Below are 27591 nucleotides of genomic sequence, written 5' to 3'. Positions count from 1 at the left end.
ATGTTACTGTAACTCATGAAATACAAGCTAATTTTTCGCTTAGAGCCTTATACACTCAGAGACAGTCATTATAGATGTTTGCTGGGCATCCGAAGGCACTGCACTGCAAGCACTTCTTTTTCTCTGTTGCTAGCACTTACAGTCACACCCTCATACTGTTATCTGTCCTGGCTGGAGGCCAGTCTCCCGTGTGTCAGTGCCGAGACTTGGGAGAAAGTATCTTTTAGCCAACATGTGAAAGTCACTGTCTGTGAGTCCATCCTTTGAGTTTCATCCCTTTGAGATCTGAAGGTCAACATGTCTTCAAGCATTCGCCATTAAAGCTCAAATATCCCTGAAGGCTTTGCTTTAGTTAACCTTACACTATTAATATTATTTGCAGATAGCCAAGAATATGGTCTTGAAACACTCCATGATGAACAGGTTGGGTGGGAGCTGAGCCACAAGAGAGCTTGAGGAAGTTGTAGACCCAAAAGATTTACCTTCTCTCCTGTACAAATTTGCCCGTGGCTGGCTCTACTCAAATGCAATTTTTCAGCTCTTGGTGTGAGCAGAAAAATAACAGAATTTTTCAAAAGCTTACTCTTTTTTTATTATTATTTGTGACAGGGTCTCCTTCTATTGCCCAGGCTGGAGTGCCGTGGTACGATCACAGCCCACTGCAGCCTCGACCTCCTGGGCTCCAGCAGTCCTCCCTGCTCAGCCTCCTGAGTAGCTAGGATTATAAGAGCACACCACCTCCCGGCTAATTTTTTAAAATTTTATTTCAACGGAGACACAGTCTGGCTGTGTTGCCCAGGCTGGTCTTAAACTCCTGAATTCAAGCAATCCTCCTGTCTTGGCCTCCCAAAGTGCTGAGATTACAGGTGTGGGCCACTGGGCCTGGCTAAACTCTTACTCTTGTTAATCACAAATGTTTTAACTGAGAAAGAACTTCATGACTATCTGGAAAAAGTCTTCATCCTTACTCCATTATTCCATCTTGCTATCTTAACACCAACAACCACACCCCTAAAACCGAGCCCAGGTACATAGGCCTCTCCCGCCTCTCCCGACGTAAGACAGAATCATGATTTTAAGAGTCAGTTTGGTCCTCAACAAGAACTCACATAAAGTCCTGAACTATAACTTGGGGATCAGAGGATTTTCAACCAAGCCCTTTCCCCCAAATAGGGTACCATGCACAGGTTCCAGAGATTAGGATTTTTCCAGATCACATCTGCAAAGTCCTTTTGATATGGAACAGGGGCAGGGAAGTGCTGGGTAGAGAAGGGCAGGGTCCCTGGTAAGGGCTCCACCCTTGGGCCTGTGCTCACGAACCTAAATGAGGACAGGTATTTCTGTTTTCGCAGTCAAAAAGTTGCCTTTTGACCCACCATGCCCCATCCTCCATCCTGTGCCCATAAAAACCCGGGACCGTAGTGGGCACAGACACAAGCAGCTGGACGTTGAGAGGAGTAGAAGAACACATGGACAGATACCAGCAGACACCGGTGGGCCAGCAACAGCAGAATGACGTGGATGCTGAGGGGAGTTCGGCCAGGGGTAGTTGGAGGAGTCTGGCTGCTGTGCTACCCGACTCCAGGGGAAGACCACCTTCCCACTCCATCCCCCTTCCTGCTCCCCATCCATCGCCTTGAGAGCTACCTCCACCACTCAGGAAAACCTTGCACTCATTCTCCAAGCCCACATGTGATCTGGTTTTTCTGATACGCGAGGGCAAGGACCCAAGATACAGAAAGCCCTCTGTCCTTGTGATAAGCCAGAGGGTCTAACTAAGCTGATTAACACAATCTGCCTGCAGATGGCAAAGCTGAAAGAGCACATTGTAACACACACCAATGGAGGCTTCAGGAGCCATAAACACTCAACCCTAGAGACTGCCATGGAGTCGGAGTCCCAAAATGCTCTCCGAAATCTACCCATCTGCATGATCCCCCTAGGGGTTTGAGCCATGGGGCACTGAAGAAGCAAGCCATATCCCTGTCATATGCCCCACAAAGGTTTAAGGGAACACTCCCATTTCACTTTTTCCTAAGGGACCATTCACAGATTCCAGAGATTAGGAACCTGTGAATGGTCCCTTATTTGGGAAAAGGACTTTGCAGATGCCATTAAGTTAAGGATCTCAAGATGGGAGATAATCCTGGATTATTTGTATGGACCCAAAATACAATCACAAGAGCCTTTATAAGTGGGAGGGAAGGAAGCAAAGGAGGAAAAGGTCACGTGATGAAGGATGCTGGAGAGAAAGGGAGATGCGACACCGCCATGAGCCGAGGGAGGAGGCAGCTTCTGGAAGCTGGAAAAGGCAAAGAGATAGATCTCCCCGAGAGCCCCCAGAAGGACCCAGCCCTCCTGACCCAACCCCTCCTTTATTTTAGTTCCATCGGCTCATTGCAAACTTCCGACCTCAAGAACTGTAGCAGCATCAATCTGTGTGGTTTCAAGTCATTGTTTTCATAGTAACTTGTTATAGCAGCAAGAGGAAACTAATACAGCACTGAAATCAATATTCATTCAACCTCCTTGCTTTTTTTTTTTTTTCCGAGACGGAGTTTTGCTCTTGTTGCCCAGGCTGGAGTGCAATGGCATGATCTCAGCTCACTGCAACCTCCACCTCCCAGGTTCAAGTGATTCTCCTGTCTCAACCTCCCAAGTAGCTGGGATAACAGGTGCTTGCCACCATGCCTGTCTGATCTTTTTATTTTTAGTAGAGAAGGGGTTTCGCCATGTTGGCCAGGCTGATCTTGAACTCCTGACCTCAGGTGATCCACCCACTTTGGCCTCCCACAGTGTGGGATTACAGGGATGAGCCACCACGCCCGGCCTCAGTCTCCTTTCTATTTGAGTTTTGCAATTATGCCTCGAGATATTGATCTCCATATCCCAAGAGGCAGCTTGGTGGGACCTGGGACAAGGGCTCTAAAGAGTTCCCCAACGTCCCTCCAGCTTCCCAGAATGCCACACCCCCTTGTCCTTTTCTATATGATCTTGTATCATGAAAAAGAGTGCAAACACGACAACAGTACAAGACTTAACAAGTATAAAATAGCCCCAGAAAAATAACTTTCAAACTTCATCCTTAAAAGCTCCTGAATGCAGTTCCTCCTAGACCAGGAAGAATAAAGAAGTGTGAACACTACTATCAATTTGAAACTTCTCAGTATCGCCGTTGAAAAGCTGCACTTGAAAACTTTACATAAAGGTGCAAAATGCAACATCCTCCCTCTGCAGGAAAGCTGTGATCCTGAGACAACCACGGCTCCTGGAGAGCTGTGTGCACACAGCTGCTCCAGCCCAAGGCAGGCTTTTCTGGCCTCTCTCAGTGGCTCCTTTTTACCCTTGAATTTGGGGGCTTGTTGGCCGCCACAGCTAACCAGCCACAGACCTTATGGGGAGAGAAGGGTCTCCGGCGTCCCACCAGTCTTTTGGGGGGCTGATGTACATGCACCACAGCTCCCAGCTGTACCCGTGGGCCGAGTTCTCGTACCGCTGCACCTCAAAGTTGTCCTGTTTGATGTTGTCAATGGAGGGGAGGATCACACGCTTCCGGTTTTCCTGGATGCGGGATAGAACCGGCTCAGCCCTGAAACATAGAGAAACAGACATGAAACCTTTCTTCTCTCTCCTGAGGCACACCTCCCAAGACTACAGGGAATGAACAGCATTCCGCTAAAAGGCTGGGCTTTGGGAAGGCTGGAACTCAGATGGAAACTGAGGCTCCCAGGGACCTGCCCAAGCTGGATCCTGCAGCTTCACATCTGGGCTGTAAAGTGTATGAAATCAGCTCACCCCTTCACCCTTGTTGGAATTACTACAGTGATGCCTGCTCCAGCCTGAAAAGGCTAGAGCAAGAGTTCAGAACATGGGGTCTCCTTCCCAAGAAAGTGCCAAGTCTCACTTTCATATTGACAGTGGACTCCACGATTTACATTGCACAACAGTTTTATACAGTGTCGTCAGTTTACCCCTAGGGCACTGACTGCCACCACTTGTTTTTTCTGCTGGCACTGAATTTCCTTTCCCAAAATAGGTCACTTCTGCCTGGGATGGCCTGGTTTTAACACATATTTCACTAGCTTCTGTGTGTGTGTGTGTGCGCGCATGCGTGATTATTTCAGTTGTTTTAATTAATTTTGTGTGTGTGTATGTGTGTGTGTGTGTGTGTGAGAGTGTGTGTTGGCATGATTATTTCCGTTGTTTTAATTGATGATTTAATTGTGTGTGTGTGTGTGTGTGTGTGGGCGTGATTATTTCAGTTGTTTTAATTGATGATTTGATTTCTTAGAAGCGACCTAATTGAATTGGTTAGCAATAGAAGACTGGAAACTAATTAAATGCAAAGGCAGGCAGAATTCTGGCTTCCTGCTCACTTCCCCAGCTCGAGGCTGCAGCGGGCATTCGTCAGAAATCTGGCTTTAGGTTCAAGGCGTAGCCCGGCTGGCTTAGGAGACAGCAGATGGTCAGACACCTCCAACATCGTGCGTCTCCAAGGCAGGCGCAGGAAGGGATCATTTCCCATATTCGAGAAGGAGAAGATGGCTCTCCTAAGCCAGGGCATTAATTTCCCAGCTTAGAACAGAATGCAGGCTTTGGAACAGAGTCAAGCGAAAATCCCATTCCTCTGCATTATCGGGAAGAATAATGAGAACACACAGTCGACAACCCATCTCTTTTCATTTGCAGCTATTGAATTACCTGTTGGCTCATCTCATCTTTCTATTTAAAATGAGTAATAAAGTATACCCTGGGCCATTACCTGCTTCCAATACTTCTGCACACACCATATAAGCTGAAGCCAAATGGCATTGATTTTCCAAGGCTTCCAGGCAGGCTTAGAAGCATGGTCCCGGCCAAGCTGTCACTCATGAAATTCTCCCCTGGGAATGCCCTTTGCTATTGGACGAAAGCCCAGCCATCTAAGAAGGCTTAGACCAAGTACCACCTCTCCCACCTCTCTCACCACCTGGTCCCAAGACCAAGCCTCCCCTCTCCTGTGGGAGTTCTTCCTCTCAACTCTTAGATCATTTTCCCCACCTTATTCAAGTCACAGTGACTGTGCAGCTGCCTTTGCTAATCATCTCTGAACACAGGCTATTGTTCTTATGAGCGAATGATAGATGATCTTTATTGAGCACTTATTAGTGTTAGGCACCATTCTAAATATTTCACATGTGCTGACTAATGCAACCCCCAAGATAATCTTATGAGGTAGATACGATGATCAGCATTATCCAAATGAGGAAACTGAGGACCAGGGAGGTTAAGCAGCTTGCCCCAGGCTACACAGCCAACTGGCGGTAGAATCAGGTTTCTAACCTAGATGGTCTGGTTCATGTCTTAATTCTGAAGCTCCACTACCTCCTTGATGAACCATGATGAATCCCATACAAACCCAGACCATGCATATAGAAACATTCAGTTCAGCCCATCCACCAGCAGTAAGAGTCACTGAGTATGGAGGCAGAAGACCTTGGTTCCAATGATATTTCTTTTTTTTTGAGACAGAGTCTCGCTCTGTTGCCCAGGCTGGAGTGCAGTGGCCGGATCTCAGCTCACTGCAAGCTCCGCCTCCCGGGTTTACGCCATTCTCCTACCTCAGCCTCCCGAGTAGCTGGGACTACAGGCACCCACCACCTCACCCGGCTAGTTTTTTTTGTATTTTTTTTTTTAGTAGAGACGGGGTTTCACCGTGTTAGCCAGGATGGTCTCGATCTCCTGACCTCGTGATCCACCCGTCTCGGCCTCCCAAAGTGCTGGGATTACAGGCTTGAGCCACCGCGCCCGGCCTTTTTTTTTTTTTTATTTGAGATGGAGTTTCACTCTTGTCTCCCAAGCTACAGTGCCATGACGCGATCTCAGCTCACTGCAACTTCTGCCTCCCAGGTTCAAGCGATTCTCCTGCCTCAGCCTCCTGAGTAGCTGGGATTACAGGCGCCTGTATTTGTATTTTCAGTAGAGACAGGGTTTCGCCATGTTAGCCAGGCTGGTTTCGAACTCTGACCTCAGGTGATCCACCCACCTCAGCCTCCGAAAGTGCTGAGAGGTGTGAGCCACCGTGCCTGGCCCCATTGGTATTTCTGCGGCTGAGAAATTTGATCTTACTGTCTACTAGACAACGTATGACGGTTCCCAATAATTTGCTCCCTCCTCCCTGGGGATGTCCTGCCTATTACCAGATGGCCTGCAATGCTTCCCTAGAGAAGCACACTCCTTCCTCAACCTCCAATTAACATTTAACTTGGACATGTGAATTGGTTTGCCAATGGGATGTGAGCGAAAGTGACGGTGTCATATTAGAGCAGAAACTTTAACAGCCATTTCGAAGTTCAGTCACTGTTCTTTCCCCTGAGCCACAAAGATGGGATGTTCTAGGCAGGAGGATTCCTTGACTCTCAGAACACAGAGGATAAAAGCACAGCCACAGTCAGACAACCACAGCTGATGTGCCATGCAGACAAGAGAGAAACATGTATTGCTGTAAGTCATTGTGACTAGAGACTTCTATTGCAGTAGAACCTGGTAAAAGTTGAGACACGCTATCTACCTTGTAATGGAGAACCACCAGGGGGTTTTCATTTAGAGAGGGCTCTATGCCACCTGGGTAGAAGTGTGGAAAACGAGTCTGAATGGCAAAGACTAAAGTCACAGACATCAGGGAGAATCAGATGATAGGTGGATTCGATTAGACAGACTAGAATTAGACTGTAGACTTGAGGGCAGATACTAAACCTGCCAGATTTTGAACCCCAGCTTAGTGTCCAACTGTCCCAGTTTGTGCAGGACTCTTCCAGCCTTACCACTGCAAGTTCTGAGAAATCACTCAGTGCCAGGCAAACCCCAAACCTAGAACACCACCAGGGGATACAGTCGGCATCTAGCAAGTATCTGCCAAAAGAATGAATTTCAGCAGTGACTGCATTCATTTAGGTGAATGTCAAGGAAGAACCAAGCTGGGAGAGTGGTGGTCAAGACACTCTTGAAAGAGGGAGACAGGAGAAATGGCAGACAAAACTGGCTGAAGCTGGAGGTTGAAGTGGTGAGTAACATGATGGCAAGGGGAAAATCAAGGGAAAGGGATATGTGTGGGGACCAATGAGTTTTGAAAGGAAAGAAACGAGGATGCAATGATGCCAAGGAAAAGACAAGGTATGCCAGGCCTGAGGCTGTGACAGAACATTGGCGTGCATCTTTTTCAGAAGGCTTCCATTATGGCTCAGTGCTTCTCAAACTGGAGCATGCATCAGAGTCCTCTGGAGGGCTGGTTACAACAGACTGCTGGATCCCACCTGCACGGCTTCTGATTTCAGGGGACTGGGTGGAGCCCATGAATTTGCATTTCTGACAAGTTCTCAGATTCTGTGGATGCTGTGGGTCTGGGCACCACACTTTGGGAATGATTATTACTAGAGATAAACAGCTCTGGAGCTCAGGAGAGAGATGGGGGCTGAAGACATGCAGCTGGGTGTCACCAGAGTTTGATGACAGCAAAAAACTGGGAGGGAAAATTGGTGTCTGAGATGGCAACAGACCCCAGCGTGCACTTGAAGGGGTCAGTGTTATCAGTGGTCCCGGGTTTCTTAAGTGGTCATATGCATAAACATTGGTTTATTGGTTGTTGCAAATGAAGAAGAACAGACATTTTAATGTTAATTAGTGATGGGATACTGGTTCTTCAAATCTAGCACAGTGAACAACACTTACTCAAGACGGCCTCAATGAGTGTAAATAAACATATTTGTGAAACACAAGACTCTGCTTCTTACTAATTAAGCAACCCAGGGTACAGGTTATTTAACCTCTAACTTGATGGATCATTGGTTACTCAGCAACAATCATCTGACCACGCTTTAAAACGGGAAAGTTCTATTCCAATTTTAACATGATTTTGGCAGTTTTGTGGCCTCACTCTTTGTGCATCCAAAATCTTCTACTCCCCGTACACTCAACCAGTTTCTCATACTCTGTTCTTTCCACCTGGAAAAATATCAGGGCCATATCTGCAGAAAATACGCTTCACCTTCCTCCGAATGATGTGAAAGATAATCCCATACATCTGGGCAGCTTTACCTGAGTCGTTAGAATTATAACTATATCTCTTTTCTTACAATGACAGTCAACCATCCTCCCCTGCAAAGACAGCAGCAAAGAAGGAAAAGAGAACAAGAAAAATATGACTTCTTGTCCCATTTGCAAGGATTCTGTTGAGTTTTGCCTACTTGATATACCGTTTTCTTTTTCTTTCTTTTCTTTTTTGAGATGGAGTCTCTCTCTGTCATCCAGGCTGGAGTGCAGTGGTGTGATCTAGACTCACTGCAACCTTGGCATCCCAAGTTCAAGCAATTCTCCTGCCTCAACCTCCTGAGTAGCCGGGACTACAGGCGTGCTCCGCCATGCCCGGTTAATTTTTGTATTTTTAGTAGAGACAGGGTCTCACCATGTTGCCCAGGCTGGTCTCAAACTCCTGACCTCAAATGATCCACCCACCTTGGGCTCCTAAAGTGTCGGGATTACAGGCGTGAGCCACCGTGCCCAGCCTGATACACTATTTTCACTGGGGATTTTGATGATGATGATGATGATGCCAATGATGATGAACCGAACAGACGGTAGGTAAATTTCTCCTTGCTCCCCAGTTTTATCCCAGACAATGATCTCACTTTCTTCTTCAACGAGTCTTTCTCTGGAAGTGCCCCTACAGCTAACAGGTGAAATGTCCCACCTCCCAGATTCCAGCCCCTCTCAACCACAATGCAGGTCTTGAGCACCCCTGAGTTTCAGCTCATGACCTACCAGCCAGCGGTGAATTCCACGTGGGCATCAAAGAAGCCAGTGACCTGCCCGGTGGCCACCTTCCAGCCCTCAATGCGAGCGCGGATCAGGCCTTCCCTCTTCTGATTTCTCACCACCTTCACCAGCCCGGGGTAGCGTTTGTGGACATACTCCTCCAGGGGGACCTTCAGCTCCTCTGCAAATAACAAAGACGCAAGAAGGTCTATAAACATGTCACTGCAAATTTGCATCTAACCCACTGCAATGCCCACAGATCTTCAGCAAGTTCAAAGATCTCAAAAAAAAATCGCATGTTAGTAATTCTGGCAGAAAAGAAAATCTCATCAGTCTGGGAGTCAGACGACATCTCTGATGCATTCACCCAGGACAGCTATCTTCTGACAGTTTGCAATCCGTACAGCCGGATGGGAACCAGGCCTGGCTTTTATATTCTGGCTGCTACGAGCCGGCAGACGTCCCTCAAGATTCTTTTTCTTCATGGCCCTCCCTCCAAACTTGACCAGAATCCTTGTCCTTGTCCTCCTGCTACCCCATGGTTCCATCCGGTTTATCAATTTCTATACGGGCTTTTCCATCTGCACACAGACTTGCTCTTACAGTACGTGCCTTGGGATGCAAAGTAAGTCTCTGCTCAGTAGTAGAAGTGCTACCTTGGAGGCAGAACTAAAGCTACCAGGGATTGAATGCCCTCCCTTCTGCAACAAGCAGCTGGGAAAGTGCATTTCTATGAGCTAATTTAATCCTTGCAGAAACCCTAGGAGGTTGCTAGATTAGTTCCATTAATTAACTACATTAATTCTAGTTTGCAAATGAAGACATAATCTTAGAGAGGCTAACCTGTTCCGAGGTCACATTTGGGGTAACGGGAGAGCTGAAACACAATTCAACTGAATCTAACTCTATAGACATAAAGACTGATACTCAGCCGAGTGTGGTGTTGTGCACCTGTACTCCCGGCTACTCGGGAGGCCAAAGCAGGAGGATCACTTGAGCCCAGGAATTGGAGGCTGCAGTGAGCTATAGTTACACCACTGCACTCCATCCTGGGCAACAGAGCAAGACCTGGTCTTTAATTTTAAGAATAAAAATAAAGACATCTTAAAAAAAAACAGCAAAACAGTGATACTTTATGTGCATAAAAATCACCAGGTATAGGGAGGAAAACGAGGGGCTAACAGGGAGAGGATTCTTAGATACCTGCACTCCAGGTACCTGTCCTGCATGGGTGCTGGGGTACTCAGGGACATGTCACCAAAGGCCATAGATCATGGAATGCTACAAGGCGAATCCCACCTGGTGACCAGGGTTGGCTTGTGACTGCAGGAATCTCCCTAAGTTCAGGGAGAATATTCTGAGTGCTGAGCGCTGGGCACCATGCCAGGAGTTCCGCAGGCACTGTTAGCACTTAGCTGCCACGTGACCTGTGACCTGGTCGTGGCTCTTCCCAGGAACAGGATGTCAGCTCCTGGCTACATCACTCACCACATCTGGGTATCAAATGAGTTCCTCATTCGTTAAGCAGTTGCGAGACTTCGGGGGAGACATATGGGTACGGATCGGTAAGGTTGGCAAAAGAAAGTGTGGGTCATTACCACTGGCCTTCTCATATCTAAAGAGTTTTGGGAGGTATTAAAGGAGTAAAAGGATAAAGCCTAAACATTTGGTACTAGCCTTATGGCTGCTAAGACTAAAGGAAAAGCTATATAGAAAGCACTCAATATGCATTCAATAAATGGTAAATCTAATAATAATTGGTTTATCATACTTAATAATGTTGATTAATTGCGTAAATTCCAGAAATTTAGAAAGAACAACAGCTTGTCTTTCTAACTAGCCAATATCATTTTTATTTTTATTTATTTTTATTTTTTGAGATGGAGTTTCTCTCTTGTTGCCCAGGCTGGAACACAGTGGCGCCATCTCAGCTCACTGCAACCTATACCTCCCGGGTTCAAGTGATTCTCCTGCCTCACCCTCCTAAGTACCTGGGACTACAGGCATGCATCACCACGCGTGGCTAATTTTGTATTTTTAGTAGAGATGGGGTTTCACCATGTTGGTCAGGCTGGTCTCGAACACGTGGCCTCAGGTGATCCACCCACCTCAGCCTCCCAAAGTGCTGGGATTACAGGCATGAGCCACTGCGCCCAGCTGCCAAAATCATCTATAAAGTCTAGGGCCTACTGTATAGCAGTAGACACCATTCTCACTCTTACAAGGTACGGTGATACACTGTTCCAAACAACAGCGTATGGAAACATCGAGGCAGATGCCACCATCCAATGATCAGGGTTTAAGAACAAGTGACACTGAGCAGGCTTCTCTTCCCAGACCCTGCAGTGTGATTCTGGACTTTATAAGATACTGAGTTGTGCTCTGGCGTGTGCTCAAAGACAATTCAGACACAAGTGCTCCCTCGAGATGCTTACAATCGAGTTAAGGAGATGAGATATGTTTAAAAATTATAGGAAGGAGTACTTTGGGAGGCCGAGGCAGGTACATCACCTGAGATCAGGAGTTCGAGACCAGCCTGGCCAACATGGTGAAACCCCGTCTCTTCTAAAAAAAAAATAGCCAGGTGTGGTGGCGGGTGCCTGTAATCCCAGCTACTCAGGAGGCTGAGGCAGGAGAATCACTTGAACCTGGGAGGCGGAAGTTGCAGTGAGGCGAGATCACACCACTGCACTCCAGCCTGGGCAACAAAAGCAAAACCCCGCCTAAAAAAAATAAAAATAAAAATAAATTATAATATTCAATATTATAAGGTAAATGAAGCTAATGGTCCCCCCATCCCCACAAAAAAAATGGCCATGGAGGAAGAGTGCTGTGAGGAATCGCAGAGAGAGAGAAATTGTTTTGGCTGGGAGCGTTCATGGAAAAAGTTGTTAAGTTATGCAGATTTGGACATGAGCTCTCACTATTCTAGAATACATAAGCACACCAAAAAACACCTAAGTGAAAAATTGTATCTACTTAGATGACAGTATCATGAGCACCAACCTTTCAGTCTAGGAAACTGGGAAGATGCCATTGATTTATTTTATTTTTATTTTATTTTATGTTTCAGATGGAATCTCGCTCAGCCACCCAGGCGGGAGTACAGTGGCGTGTCCTCAGCTCACAGCAACTTGCACTTCCTGGGTTCAAATAATTCTCCTGTCCCAGCCTCCCGAGTAGCTGGGACTACAGGCGCCTGCCACCATACTCGGTTAATTTTTTGTATTTTTAGTGGAGACAATGTTTTGCTACGTTGTCCCTGCTGGTCTCGAACTCCTGGGCTCAAGTGATCCCCCTACCTCGGCCTCCTAAAGTGCTAGGATTACAGGCGTGAGCCACCACACTCGGCCAGATACAATTGATTTAAAAAGAGAAAAAGAAGAGAAGAGGAAGAACAAGTTGATGAGTTTCTCTGAGGACAGGTTGAGGGGGCCAGAGGACATTCTGGGGTAGGCATCTGACCACGACAAAGGTCTGGAGGGGAGAAAACAGGGCAGAGGTGTCAGGGACTGTGTGATGAGAGATGGCGTCCTAGCAGGGAGAAACCCCATCTCTATTAAAAACAAAAACTAGCTGGGCATGGTGGCAGGCACCTGTAATCTCAGCTAGTCAGTGGGGCTGAGGCAGGAGAATCACATGAACCTGGTGGGGCGGAAGTTACAGTGAACTGAGATTGCGCCACTGCACTCAAGCCTGGGCACGAGATTCTGATGGCCATGAGAGGGTGACAGTTCCAGGAAATGCAGGGAAGAAGACTTAGAACCACACTTTGTGAAACACATGTATTTAGGAGACAGGAAGAAGGGCTAGGGAGCAATCATGGCTCACTGCAGCCTCCACCTCCTGGCTCAAGCAATCCTCCTGCCTCAGCCTCCTGAGCAGCTGGAACTAGGGGCATGCACCACTATGCCCAGCTAATTTCTTATATTTTGTAGAGGGCTGGATAGAGAATGTAGAAGGAAGAAGGGCTGGAGAAGCTATGCTCAAGGCAGTACAGATGGGCCTCCAAGGAGGAACTGCAGTTCTCAAACCTGAGAGCCCAAGAGCATCATCTGGAAGTGTTGAAACTGAGTCCAACACTTTACAGGATAATGCTCTTATGACGCCAGTTCCGAAGCATTATCCGGTAAAGTGTTTGGCAGCGTTTCTGGAAGAAAGATATGTGCATTCATTTTATAAATATTTAAAGGAGTCTCTGTGGGTGAGAAGGACAGAGTCCCTGTCCTCAAAAAGCTACTCAACCTCCGGGGTCAGGAAAGTCAAATGCATTAGAGAAAATGAGAGCTGAGAATGGCCTGTTGATCTAGACAAACAGGAGGCCCCCGATGGTACCAGCGAGAAAAAAAGAAATCCCTCCAGATTCAGCTGTCTCCTGCAGGGACAGGGTCAACACAGAGAGAACTGGATGAGGACATCTCAAGAAAGACTTCCAGAAAGCCTGGCTCTGGTGGAACACATTTGAGACCGCCTAAGAGCATTAGGGTGTTGAGATTTGAAAATGGAGAGAAACTCAAGTTGAGATGGGGTACAAGAGCCCAAATTCACCTTAAAGATAATGAGTCTATAAATTAACCAAGTAAAACCAGGTCCCCAGGCCCCCATGGAAGTACACAAATCCCCAACCTGACACTGGTTAGAAAGTTACCCCCTTAGCCAGGCACGGTGGCTCATTCCTATAATCCCAGCACTTTGGGAGGCCTAGGCAAACAGGTCATTTGAACTCAGGAGTTCGAGGCCAGCCTAGCCACATGGTGTGACCCTATCTCTACTAAAAATACAAAAATTAGCCAGGCGTGGTGGCACATGTCTGTAATCCCAGTTACTTGAGAGGCTGGGGTGGAAGAATCGCTTGAACCCGGGAGGCGGGGGTTGCAGTGGGCTGAGATTGTGCCACTGCACTCCAGTCTGGGCGACAGACAGAGACTCTCTCAAAAAAGAAAAAAAAAGAAAGTCACTCCCTCACTTAAGATCCTTTATCATCCTTAACAGATTAAACCATTCTAGGACGTTATAAGAACACTAAGAAAAACATCTTACTTTCTCTTTTTCCTCACGAACACACTCAGAGAAGAAAACAGAAACTCATTTCTGCAAAAATAAATGTTTACCTTCTGCAAAAATAAATGCAGAAACTCATTTCGACAAAAATAAATGTTATAAAATCCAATAAAAAATTGGCCAAGTGCCATTTGGGAACCCTTGTGTTTTTTAAGATTTTGATAAACAGCATTTGAGGAGGTTGAGGGGGAGAAGCGAACACTGCCTGTGATCGGGAAGGACTGGAGAGGGAGGTATGCACACCTGCTCCTTAACAATAAAACAAACACGTCATCCAGGCTTACGGAGCACAAGTTGACAAAAATAAAGTTATGAAACAGTAAGAACTAAAGCAAAGAACATTACAGAATTCTGTCTCAATCCTGCACTTTCAGTGATATGACAGAATAAACTATCGGCACCATCCCTGGTCTCAGAGCCCTGCTCAGGAGCAAGAATTGACCTAGTAGACTTGAAATTGCCCCATACACTTTATAAAATTAATCAGGAGGCCAGGCACAATGGCTCACGCCTGTAATCCCAGCACCTTGGGAGGCCGAGGTGGGTGGATCACCTGAGGACAGGAGTTCAAGACCAGCCTGGCCAACATGGTGAAACCCCGTCTCTACTAAAAATACAAAAATTAGCCTGGCTTGGTGGCACACGCTCAGCTATTCAGGAGCCTGAGGTGAGAGAATCGCTTGAACCTGGGAGGTGGAGGGTGCCGTGAGCCAAGATCATGCCATTGCACTATAGCCTGGGCAATAGAGTGAGACTCTGTCTCAAAAAAAAAAAAAAAAAAAAAGAAAAAAAAATTCAGGAAAGAAGGGAGGGGGAAATTAAAATAAACCAAGCATGCAGCACATTCAGCATTAATCATTAGTCTCTGACCTGTTTCATCATAGTTTCTTGGTGCCTGTTGTACTAGAATGACTAGGACAATAGATCCTGTTACAAGATTACAGTCCCCCTTAACTGCTCTATTGATAACAACTTGAATATTATAAAACATTAAGTTTTCCCTTTGAGATATTCTTTCATGTCCTCCATACCAATGAAACTGCTGACATCAGCTGGTCTGAAGGACCCCACAAGAAGCTGCCTCACTAAAGAATGCAGTTTCCACATCTTGATAATATCATCCCCTTTACCCTTATCAATGAATGACCTTGATTCTTCAGCCTCTCACCTTCCATGATCCCCTTCAAAGCCCCAGGCCCAGAAATCCCCAGGGAGGTGGATTTGAGGCTCTCTTCCTGTCTCCTCACTTGGCTACCCTACAATCATGAAACTCTTTCTCTGTTGCAAACCCTGCTGTCTCAGCGTAATTGGTCTGTTACTGCACAGTGGACATATGAACCTGGTGGTCCTAACACAGACTCAGCTCCACCTGCTTCCAGAACCAATGCAAAAGTCTCAGTGCTTGGGATTTTTTATGTGTGCTTGGGAAGTGGCCACCCATTCCAGGATTGGGCCAAGTCTGTGCATCCACAATGGTGGGCAACCTGACCTCTCAACCCTCACAGTTATTAAGCCTTGATGATGAGACTTACTGAATATTTCAATTGCCCTTCGAAGTATGGAGATTCAGTAGAATCCGTCTAAGCTTAGATGAGTGAGTGTTCCTCTACCTTCAATCTGCATTGGAATCACCAGTAAGTCTGAGGTGGCCCAAGCACTTATATTTCTTACAAGCTTCAAATGGGAAGCTGCTGCATCAGCTGGTCTGCGAAGTGCCTATTGGGTGGCTCTGGCTTAGCATTTACACCCCCTGCCTAACTCAATCTGGGATGAATTAGACCCTGAATGTGGGCCAGAGCTTACCCCAACTGAGCTGACATTCCAGAATCCCAGTGTTGCCCTGTTCATCTCCACTTTCCCCACTGCCTAGGACCTACTTTTCCTGCCTCATCTAAAAGATTGAACCCTCTAGAAGTGACCTTGGCCTACATGGTGAGGGTTTGCCATGCCATTTCCAAAACTGGAATCTTTTAAAATATATATATATCTATAAACTAATTAAATGTGTGTGTGTGTGTATATGTGCGTGTGTTTATATATGTATGTGTATATATGTATCTATGTGTGTATATATATACACACACACATACAGTATATATATAAAATACATATAAATAAGTAAATAAATAAATATATATATGCACACATACACACACATATACAGAGACAGAGACAGGTCTGGCCTTGTTGCCCAGGCTGGAGTGAAGTGGTACAATCATGGCTCACTACAGCCTCGACCTCCCGAGCTCAAGCGATCCTCCTGCCTCACCCTCCTAAGTACCTGGAACTACCAGCACACACCACCATGCCCAGCTAATTTATTTTATTTTGTATAGATGAGGTCTCACTATGTTACCCAGGCTGGTTTCAAACTCCTGGACTCAAGCAATCCCCCAACTTTGGCGTCCCAAAGCTCTGGAATTATGGGTGTGAGCCACCAAGCTTGGCTCCAAAACTGGGATCCTGATGGCTGGCCACCTCTGCGTGGGGCAGTCTCACAATCAGGTCTGTCTCTGGACAAGGATCCCAAATGGTCCTGCCTTCTGCTTTCACTCCCTGTTCCTGCTACCACTGCTACTAATGCCACAATTCTATCAACACTCCTTCTGACACCATCAACCCCCATTGCCACCACTGCCACGTTTATCACCAACACCTCTCCCTGCCAGCAGCTGCTGAGGTTTGGGCACGCTGCTTACTGTGAATGCATGGGTTGAGACAGCTGGGGACGAGAAAATAGCACATATGGCACATTCCAATTAAGAAACAAAATAGAATGAAAATGCCTGCCAGTATTTCCAGAGTGAGAATCACTGGGGACCTTATGAAAATGCAGGTTCCAAGGCTCCTTTCTCAGTATCCCTAATTCAGTGGGCCTTAGTGGAACTGGCCAGCACCCCCAGGTCATTCTCATGCAAACCCCAAACAACACCTCAAAAGCACTGGTTCACTTTTTTCATTGTTTTTACCATGTTTAAAGTGTTTTGACCTTTTTACAATATACAATTCACTGGCATTAAGTACATTCACAATGTTGTACAACTATCACCACTATCTATAACTTTTTCATCACCCCAAACATAAACCCCATACCTATTGAGCAGTTGCTCCCCATCTCCCCTTTCCCAACCCCTGGTGACCACTAACATGCTTTCTGTCCCTATAACTTTGCCTAATACACATAGTTCATGAAAATGGAGTCGTAAAATATGTGGTCTTTTATGTCTGTTAGTTTTGAAAGTGCAGAAGAGGAAGTGATTTTATGTTGTGTGCAATTTTGTTTTGTTTTGTTTTGAAAGAGGGTTTCATTCTGTCACTCAGGCTGGAATGCAGTGGCCGGATCATAGCTCACGGCGGCTCCCAACTCCTGGGCTCAAGTGATTCTCCTGCCTCAGCTTCCCGGGCAGCTGGGACTACAAGGATGCACCACCATGTCTGGCAAATTTTGTTACTTATTTTTTGAAGGGACGGGGTTTTACCATGTTGCTGAGGCTGGTCTTGAACTCTGGGCTCAAGTGATGCTTCTGCCTTGGCATCCCAAAGTGTGGGGATTACAGGCATGAGCCACCATGCCCAGCCTGAGTGTGTGAATTTAAAATCCTTGACTTTGCTGAAGGTCTGATTTATATTCTGTGGCCATGGGGTCCTTCCAACCCCTATGTTGGTAACTGGTGGACTGGAGGCTTGCCCCTAAAACCCAGTCTGGTCAGCTAGTCTGTCCCTCCCCTGGGTTCCTCCTAGGCCACCTTCTCCCTGGGCACATCTCTGCTCCTAGCTTGTTCAATGGGTTTCCAAGGCTACCTCTGTCTGGAAGCATCTGGTGAGACACTTAGGTAAGACTCCTCATCCTGATGGGACTTGAGTTCCTGAGCTCTTCCAGACTGGATGTGGAGAGAATCCAGCGCCTGCGTGGTGTCCACACCCTGGGCCCTCCCAGATGCCAGCCTTTCTCTCCACCCCAATGGAAACATCCAGCTCTCTGTGCTTAGGGACTTATGACAGAGACCACAGTGAAAAAAATGGTCTTCAACACAGAGTTTAGCATAGACGTTAGTCAGGACACTTGACATTTCTGCATCATCTCTTTTTTTTTTTTCTGAGAGATTTCAATATTTTATATATGTAAGAATTAACTTCGATACCCTAGACAGAACATAAAACACAGACTGAAAACACTTGGGTATCAGCTACTTGGGAAGCTGAGGTGGGAGCCCAGCTTGAGGCAGAGGTTGCAGTGAGCGACGATTGTACCACTGCACTCCAGCCTGGGTGACAGAGTAAGATGCCATCTCAAAAAAAAAAATTTTTTTTAATATTATTAGACAAAGTTTTAAAGTTTTATCTTTAAAAGTGAACAAAAGATGGTGGAGTGGGGAGAAATTAGGTTGCATATCTCGCTTATGCAGCATAGGGGTTTCTTATCTGTCCAATGGAGATAGCAAATCCCAGAAATGAACCTGGGTTTTGTGGGACCTGAAATTTATACAATTTGGGGCATTCTCTTTGAGAAACATTTTAAAAGCTTACTTTTGTAAGTTTTCCAAAAACGCATGACATGTAAACACACAGCAAGGGGTCATCAGATGACCTCGAAGGGCACCCGTGCAAGGGAGGGGCCCAATGTGTAAACTTTGTTAGTTTCTCAGTGAGAATACTAACTGGGGAGGGAGATTTCACCAATGCCAGAGTTCCTTTTCTGCTGACAATCACTGTTTTTCAAACATTTCAAATACTATGCTTGTCTGTATCTATAATGAAATATTTATATCCCCAAATTGCTAACCAAGCTGACTAAAAATGTCAGCTAATCAGGAAACACTCCAGAACACTAGTCAGCCAAATTAGATCTCCTCTGGTAATTGAACCAGTGAATGGGCTGTCTTGGAAACTTGTAACATTCCACAACATTTGTCTTCATACTTACTGAGTCCTTATTAAGAGCCACAAGCTGTTGGCCTACAGCAACTCCTTCATAGCTCTTACAGACTCTGTGAAGTAAGGGCATGATCAACCACACTTTACAGATGAGAAAACAGAAGCATAGAGAGTGTGCTATGCTCTGAATGTCTGTGTTCCCTCAAAATTCATACATTAAATGCCAATCAATGCCTCCATGGGGTGGTATTAAGAGGGCAAGTGTTTAGGAGGTGATTAGGTCACGAGGACTCTACCCTCATGAATGGGTTGAGTGTCCTTACAAAAGGGGCCCCAGGGAGCTGGTTCACCACTTACTACACATGGAAACACACAGACATCTATGAGGAGTAGGCCCTCACCAGACACTGACTTTGGACTTCCCAGGCCCCTGAATTGTGAGCAATAATTTTCATTGTTTATAAATTTCCAAGTCTAAGGCATTTCTTTTTAACTTCGTTATTTTTGATTTTTATGGATACATAAAAGTTAAGGTATTATTTCTTTATTTTACTTTTTCTTTTTTTTCTTTAAGAAAAATAGTCTCCCTCTGTCACACCGGCTACAGTACAACAGAATGATCATAGCTCTCGCTGTGGTTTCCAACCCACAGACTCAAATGATCCTCCTGCCTCAGCCCCCCAAGTAGCTGGGACTGCAGGCATGCACTACGATGCCTGTCTAATTTTTATTTTATTTTAGTAGACATGGGGTCTTGTTATGTCGCTCAGGCTGGTCTCAAACTCCTGGCTTCAAGTGATCTTCCAACCTCAGCCTCCCAAAGTGCTGGGATTACAAGCATGAGACACAATGCCCAGCCTAAGGGACTTCTTACAGCAGTCCCCAAATGGACTAAGACAGAGGGCCAGTAACTTTCCCAAGGTCACACCATTTGTAAGTGACATGCCTACACGCATCACCACTCTACCTCTGATTCCTGTGAACGTGATGTTGTGAAATCTGAAGTTGTTTGTCTGCTAATACAAAGCTGCTGTGGCCTGGCCTGGGCTTGTCCTGAGAGTTGGCTCCCTCTAGTAGCTTGGAAGCACCCACATCTCTGATTACAGACTAATTATCAGTGTATACAGCCTTATTCCACTGCACAGGGTTGCATGAGGACCAAATGCGAGTGCAAAGCACCAGTATGATGATCCCATTTTCTTCTGAATCTGCAGCCATCAGCACCAGTTTCAGAGAGGGAAGATAAAAGGATTAGGGCTGTAACCATGAGTAGAAAGTTGGCCAGGCTGCAGGATGGGAGCAGCAGGCTCTGGACTTGAGGCAGGTGCCTACTTTTTCTAGGTTGCCTTCTGCTCACTGTGGTCAATGTTCCACAGAGAAGAGACCTAAGGACTGATTAAGAGGTTTCAAAAGACTGGGCATCCAGGGAACCTTTTGGGCTTCCAACTCTTCTGAACAATACAGTGAAGCTCTGAAGAAGCCTGAGGGATACAGGAGCCACGTATCTGGTAGATATACACACACCCCACCCCAGCTTTGCCACTATGGCATGGGCCCATCTGTCTCTGAAATCCTGGGCTTGAAGAATAGCCATGGACAGGAAGCAAGCATGTAAAACTGCAGGATGAAATAACCCAGGAGGTGGCTGCACTGCGTATTTTATTCTCTGAGCATCTCTCAGCTTTGCAGACTTAAATAACGCACTTGCTGACTATGGGCTGGAGCAAAAATGAGGCAAGAGTGAGAAACTTCAGGAAGAATGAGAGAGATTAAAGAGGGAAGCTTTTGCTATGTATGAAAGCATTTTGAGGGCGATTCCATAGTGAGATCAAAGCAAGGACAAAAGAAAGCAAAAGATGAAAAGAAAAGCAAAGAGATGTGAGGTGCAAAACACCAAAGTGTTAAACTAAATATATCACACTGAGTTGTGCATTCATGAGAGGCACTTTGTAAAGGAAAGCCATCTCAGCTTCCAATTCCTTTGTTAAGAAATTCCTCTCTACCGCTTCTTCCATTTACATTTTACCTTTTCGAAAATAAATATGAGTAGCCCAAATCTACAAGGAAACATCATAGTACGCATAGGCTATAAGCTGTCTAGGTGAGAACTCTAAGTTGTCTCCCCCATTTAAAAGAGCATTCCCCTATCTTACCCCATCAAAGGCATTTGAAAGTCTGGCATTTGCAGATGATTCTAATAATAACACATGAATTTCAGCAATCAAATTTGTCTACAGGCTGGGGTGTGTTTTTTTTTTTCATTATGTTCTTATTTACGGTGATACTGATTCCAAATGCTCTGAAGCTGGCAAATCTCTTCCTTGAAACAGCAAAAGTCACAGTCATTAAAGAGACAGCAAAACAGAACACAAGCAATGTGAAGCCCTGGGGAGAACAGGGTCACACCTTGGTGCTTGGTCACTTCTTACTCAAGTTTTCTTTAAATGCGTTTGACAGCCAGGAATGGAATAACTGAAGCGAGGCATCCCGCCACTTCACCATTCTCTAGCATTTTGGGATGCTCCATATTCAGGACCCTAAAGTTTCCAAGATCAAAGGCAGTGTGAATCTTCTTTTTTTTTTTTTTTTTTTTTTTTTTTTTGAGACGGAGTCTCGCTCTGCCGCCCAGGCTGGAGTGCACTGGCCGGATCTCAGCTCACTGCAAGCTCCGCCTCCTGGGTTTACGCCATTCTCCTGCGTCAGCCTCCCGAGTAGCTGGGACTACAGGCACCCACCACCTCGCCCGGCTAGTTTTTTGTAGTTTTTAGTAGAGACAGGGTTTCACCATGTTAGCCAGGATGGTCTCGATCTCCTGACCTCGTGATCCGCCCGTCTCGGCCTCCCAAAGTGCTGGGATTACAGGCCTGAGCCACCGCGCCGGCCGGTGGCAGTGTGAATCTTATGTGCAAACGAAATGCTCATGCCTGCTTATAGGAATTGTCCATGTTAAGTTATTAATGTATCATACAAATATTCGATCAATAACAGCTCTTACAAGCATCCAAAAGGGCTGCAGAACCTAACATGTTTCTTCTAGCTAGCGGAGACTATTGAGCTATATAACATCAGAGCAGATGTGGACTGGAATGGCATTGTAGAACATTCCGGCTGAACAGCAGCTCTGCTAATACCAAACCACCTGACATTCCCACACTTCTCAATCATCTGGGCTAAAGGGCCAATGTACCAAAGCCAATTTCTTAGTTGTGACAGTATTCTGGAGTTTTGCAAGATGTTACCACTGGGAGGAACTAAGCAAAGGCTACATGGAATTTCCTGTTCATCTTTGCAACTTTCTGTGAACCTATAATTAGTTTAAACTAAAAAGGGTTTTGTTGTTGTTCTTCTTGTTTTTAAAAGCCAGTTAGTGGCTGAAGCTTTAGCTGGGGTTCTCACACTATCGCTTGTGTAAAGATACATACTCTCCTCATTCTTTCCTCCCTGGGGCCTAAAAAAACACAAAGAGAAATGTAAATGCACAACCTAGTTAGGATTACAGACCCACACAGCAAATGCTGTCACACTGCTATGATCTGGTTGGGGGCAAAAACAAGTATTATTTCTGATTAGGAAGGCTCTTTACAGGCAGGGGGGAAGGCAGGTGATGTTCAAATAAAGAGAGCCTGGCCAAGCATGGAGCTGTGTGATAACAAGTTGTCTCTCGGCTATTTCACTCAGAACCTCAGCAACACAGGAAGAATGTTATCTCTTGGAAACACAAGACTTCTCCCATCTCTGCAATTATAAACCAAGAAGAAAAGCAAACAATGCCAGACTTCTTCTCCAAAATTCCTTTTGGAAGTGCAGAGGGTATAACCTTCCACTCCAAAAAGTTTTCAGCCATCTTGCTTTCAACCTTTGAATACAACCAACCAAGACAAGATGTTGATCAGATATGCCTGTTGTACAGGGAAGTATTAGTGACAAGATGTACAACCGTCCAAATCATCAAGAAACTCAAATGATGGTGATAGGAGATAGGCAATTTCTGACACCTAAACCAATATAACTATAGCATTCAAGCCAAAATATGTACAATGTGAAATCCTAAAGCTTCTAGAACAATGCCAGAAGAAGTGGAGGACAAAAATCTCTGCACATGTGCAACTGAAATTAACCTATTCAACAATTACTGTAATTTAGCTGTGGGCTAGATCCTGGGATTACAGCACAGAGCAAGCTATCGGTCTTACCATCAAGTGTCTTACCACTTAGAGATAGGCAGATAAATGAAGGCAATTCAGTTATGGTTTCCCAGTGTGGATGACATGCAAGTTGAATACTGATGAATGAACCAGAGCTAGCAAATCAAACAATGTCATGAGCACACTCAACAGTACCCTTTATGACACTGTTAGGACTTTCACTATGTGCCTTGCAAGTATTACCTGTAAACCTCACAATGAAAACCCTGCATGAAAGCTACTATTACCCTAACTTAAACAAGGTCAGAAAAGTTAAGTGCCTTGGCCAAGACCACATAGCTAAAGTGTGGGCCAGGATTCATTCCTCTCTTTCCTCCCCATGCTACTGATTTAAATAGCAGTCCTCATCCATTCTGGCACCAGGAACCACTTTGGTGGAAGATCATTTTTCCATGGACAGAGCAGATGGATGGTTTCAGGATGATTCAAGCACATTACATTTATTGTGCACTTTACTTCTACTGTTACTACATTGTAATATATAATGAAATAATTCTATAACTCATGATCATGTAGAATCAGTGGGAGCCCTGAGCTTGTTTTCCTACAATTGGATGATCCCATCTGGGGGTGCTGGAACACAGTGACAGGTCATAAGGCATTAGATTCTCATAAGAAGCATGCAACCTAGATTCCTCATATGTGCAGTTCACAATAGGGTTCACACTTCTATAAGAATTTAATGCCACTGCTGATCTGACAAGCGGGGGAGCTCAGGTGGTAACGCGAGCAATGGGGAGTGGCTGTAAATACAGATGAAGCTTTGCTCCCTTACCAGCCTCTCACCTCCTGCTGGGCGGCCTAGTCCCTAACAGGCCATGGACCAGTTTATGGCCTGGGAGTTGGGGACTGCTGCTTTACAACAAAGAAGGTAACAAGGTAAGTTAAAAAAGCAAAATATTAATAAGACATATAAAAGAGTATTGAGGGCCAGGCATGGTGGCTCACGACTATAATCCCAGCACTTTGGGAGGCCAAGGTGGGTGGATCATCTGAGGTCAGGAGTTCAAGACCAGCCTGGCCAACATGGTGAATCACCATCTGTACCACAACTACTAAAATTAGCCAGGTGTGGTGGCAGGCACCTGAATCCCAGTTACTCGGGAGGCTGAGGCAGGAGAATCGCTTGCACCTGGGAGGTGGAGACTGCAGTGAGCAAGATCGCACCACTGCACTCCAGCTATAGCAACAGAGCAAGAAACTGTCTCAGGAAAAAAAAAAAGAAAGAAAGAAAGAAAAAGAAAACAAAAAGAGTATTAAGGCCATTAATTGTAAAAAGAAAGAAGCTTCTCATAGTAGTTTAAGGAAAACTTGATGGCTAAAGTTACAACTCACCTAAGTTTTAAAGGCACAGTAAATTTCCATAGGATGTTGGAACTTGACAAATCCAAAAAATGAAGTCCATCCCCTTCCCAAACCTGTGATTCTTAATTCTTAGCACATCCCATTCTAAATGAGAAGTACGAATACCCATCTTGTCACCTAAGCAGGGACCCTGGGGATCCTCTTTGACTCCTGCCTCCTCCTTATAATTGGTTATATGTGATTCAGCTTCAGTGTATCCAAATATTAAATAATTCAGCAGATAAAAACAGTGAATTTCAGATCACTGGTTAAAGGACTTACTATTAAATTGAGATAACCGTATTTTGGGACAGAGTCTCTATGTTAAAAATTCTTATACTTTATATAAAAATATTTCCTCTGTCTGGAATTTATTTTGGAAAGAAACATTTACCCATAAAAATGGTTGTCAATATTTGTAGAGTCTAGGCATAATGAATCACATTCTTAAGACTTTGGTATCAAAAAGAAAAGACTGATGGATTTGACTATATAATGTAAAATTTATACTTGCCAAAAAAGACTATGAATGAATTAAAGTGAGAAGCACAAGTTGAGAGAAATGCCTGCAAAGTGATGTAAAAAAGGTTTGCTTAATGTATAAAAAGTTCTTGATATACACCATGGAATACTATGGAGCCATAAAAAGAATGAGTTCATGTCTTGCAAGGACACAGAGGAAGCTGGAAACCATCATTCTCAGCAAAGTAACACAGTAACAGAAAACCAAACACCACATGCTCTCACTCATAAGGAAGAGTTGAACAATGAGAACACATGGACACAGAGTGGGGAGCATTACACACTGGGCCTGTCAGGGGGTGGGGGACAACGGGAGGGAGAGCATTAGGACAAATACCTAATGCATGCAGGGCTTAAAACCTAGATGACGGGTTGATGGGTGCAGCAAGCCACCATGGCACATGTATACCTATGTAACAGACCTGCACGTTCTGCACATGTATTCCAGAACTTAAAGTAAAATAAAATAAAAAGTGCTTGTAAATCAATAAGACAAAGACAAACACTCCAATAAAAAAGGGATAAAGGAGTCATCAATGGGCAAATCTCTAAAAAACATATAAACATATGAAAAAGTATTCATCATCAATACTATTTTTTAAAATGCAGATTTAAAAATGTAATGCCATTTCCCCTGCAACAGAACAAGATGGCCAAGACAAATAAGATTTAGTGTTGGTAAGAATACAGAGAAAAAAAGTCTTTCATATACTCTTCATGTGATAGTTTTGCATACCTGGAAGACAGTTTATCAATTTATATTAAACATTCTCAAAGATGAATATAAAACTTTCAGAATAAGATGATGAATTTAACTCATGAATCAGAGACCACTACTCAAAATTCACTAAAAAACTACAGTAAAAGGATTTCTAAAATAAACAAACAACAACAACAAAAATCATAACCTTCCAAAGCCAGAGGAAATGCAAGACAAGACAACAGCCATGAAATCGAGCAAGCTTGAATGCAGGTTCAGGATAATCAAGTGACTGAAGTATAACAGATGATCCCAAGCCAATAATGCCAAAACTGAGAAACCAACTCAATATATACCAGAGGACACTCAAGAGGCAATGGAACCGGCAGCCCCAGGTGCCTTTGGAACTGGGGGTAAAATGGACAGACCAAAATAAGGAAGGCCAGCACAAACGTTATTTGAAAAGAAACTGATTACTAAAATTCCCACTCCCACAGGTTTTTTGTTTTGTTTTGCTTTTTTGAGATGGAATCTCACTCTGTCACCCAGGCTGGAGTGCAGTGGTGCAATCTCAGCTCACTGCAACCTCCACCTCCCGGGCTCAAGCAATTCTGCTGTCTCAGCCTCCTGAGTAACTGGGATTATGGGTGTGCACTACCACAGAGCTGTTATTTTTTGTTTGTTTTTTTTTTTGTATTTTTAGTGCAGACGGGGTTTCATCATGTTGGCCAGGCTGGTCTCAAATGCCTGCTCTCAAGTGATCCTCCCATTTCAGCCTCCCAAAGTGCTGGGATTACAGGCTTGAGCCACCACGTCCAGCCTCCACTCCCACTTCTTGTTTCAGCCCACACAAATCACTCCACTGTCAAATCAAGTACGTCCAACTCAAGTACGCAATGTCTGATCAGCTTTTTAAAAACTGTGATACAATGAACATAACAAGAAATTTACTATTTTAACCATTTTAAGTATACAGTTCAGTGACATTAGGTACATACATATTATTGTGCAGACATAATCTATTTCCATAACTTTTTTTCATCTTCTCGAACATATCCCAAACCCTTAAGCGGTAACTCCTCATTCCCCCTCCACTTAGCTCCTGGCTGTCTAATCACTATTTAAGAGATAATCATAAACAGAAAAGACTCACCAGATACTTAAGGAAAGCCTCCAACATGGAAGCTAGAAACTAAACATCAATGAGAAAAATGTAAGTTGTAGAGATAGACTATGCAGGGAGAAAAACTTAAAACAAAAAATATTATTAACATCCTCCAGAGATAAGAAAACATATTGCTTCCAATAAAAAAGGACAATATGTTATAAAAGGAGCTTTCAGAGAATAAAAATGATCACCTGGAAGTAAAACTATGATAGCAGAAATATAAAAAATGGATAGAAGGGCAGAATAAAAAAACTGAAGTGAGAATAAAGAAAACAGAGCAAAAATATCAGATAGAGAAAGATAAGATACCAGAGAAAAATAAAAAATTAGAGGTTCAATTATTAGAGGCCCCAAACTAGAATAATAAAAGATGCTGAAAGAGAGAACAGAAAAAATGAGGAGGAATTATCAATTAAAAGTCCAAGAAATTTCCAAAGATAGATAGACGACAGATTCCAGATTGAAGCCACTAAATGCCCCATCCAATCAATGCAAACTGACCCATATCAAGACTCATCATTGTAAAATTTAAAACTATGGTGACAAGATAAAGATTCTACAGGCTTCCAGAAAGGAAAAAAGAACATGCAAAAAAGATCAGGAATCAAAATGCCTTTGGTTCTTCCAAAACAACAACAACAACAAAGAAAGATAGACAATAATGAAGCAAAACCATCAAAATTCTGAAAGAAGGTAACATCTAACTCAATGACACCATCGTTCACCTAGAAGATGAGGCTAAAGCCATCTTTAGAGGCATGAGTGAGCTTGAAAGATTTTCTCTTCCTTGCAGTCTCTTAAGAAGCTTCCAGTTGTTGTGTTTCACCAAAAAAAGGAACATAAACCAACAGAAAAGCACAGGAGACAGCACAGAAGAGGGTCAGAGAATCTGGAAGAAGACGGTCAAGGGAGATCCAAGATAACAA

The 27591-nt window shown here is 44.5% G+C and overlaps 1 protein-coding gene across 1 annotated transcript in view; it reads right to left on the bottom strand.

Moving 5' to 3' along the window:
- GALNT17 (polypeptide N-acetylgalactosaminyltransferase 17) overlaps positions 1-27591 on the bottom strand; it is a 619422-nt gene that overhangs the window by 302478 nt on the left and 289353 nt on the right. The window contains exons 4-5 of the mRNA XM_033193345.1: positions 8797-8971; positions 3392-3589 (exon numbers count right to left, since the gene is read on the bottom strand). Coding sequence (XP_033049236.1) covers positions 3392-3589; positions 8797-8971 — 373 coding nt within the window. The remainder of the gene's footprint in view (positions 1-3391; positions 3590-8796; positions 8972-27591) is intronic.

Source organism: Trachypithecus francoisi, unplaced genomic scaffold, assembly GCF_009764315.1.
Source record: "Trachypithecus francoisi isolate TF-2019V2 unplaced genomic scaffold, Tfra_2.0 Lachesis_group4, whole genome shotgun sequence".
NCBI lineage: Eukaryota > Metazoa > Chordata > Mammalia > Primates > Cercopithecidae > Trachypithecus > Trachypithecus francoisi.
Note: the sequence above shows the minus strand (reverse complement) of the source record. Positions and strands in the feature narration are given on the sequence as shown.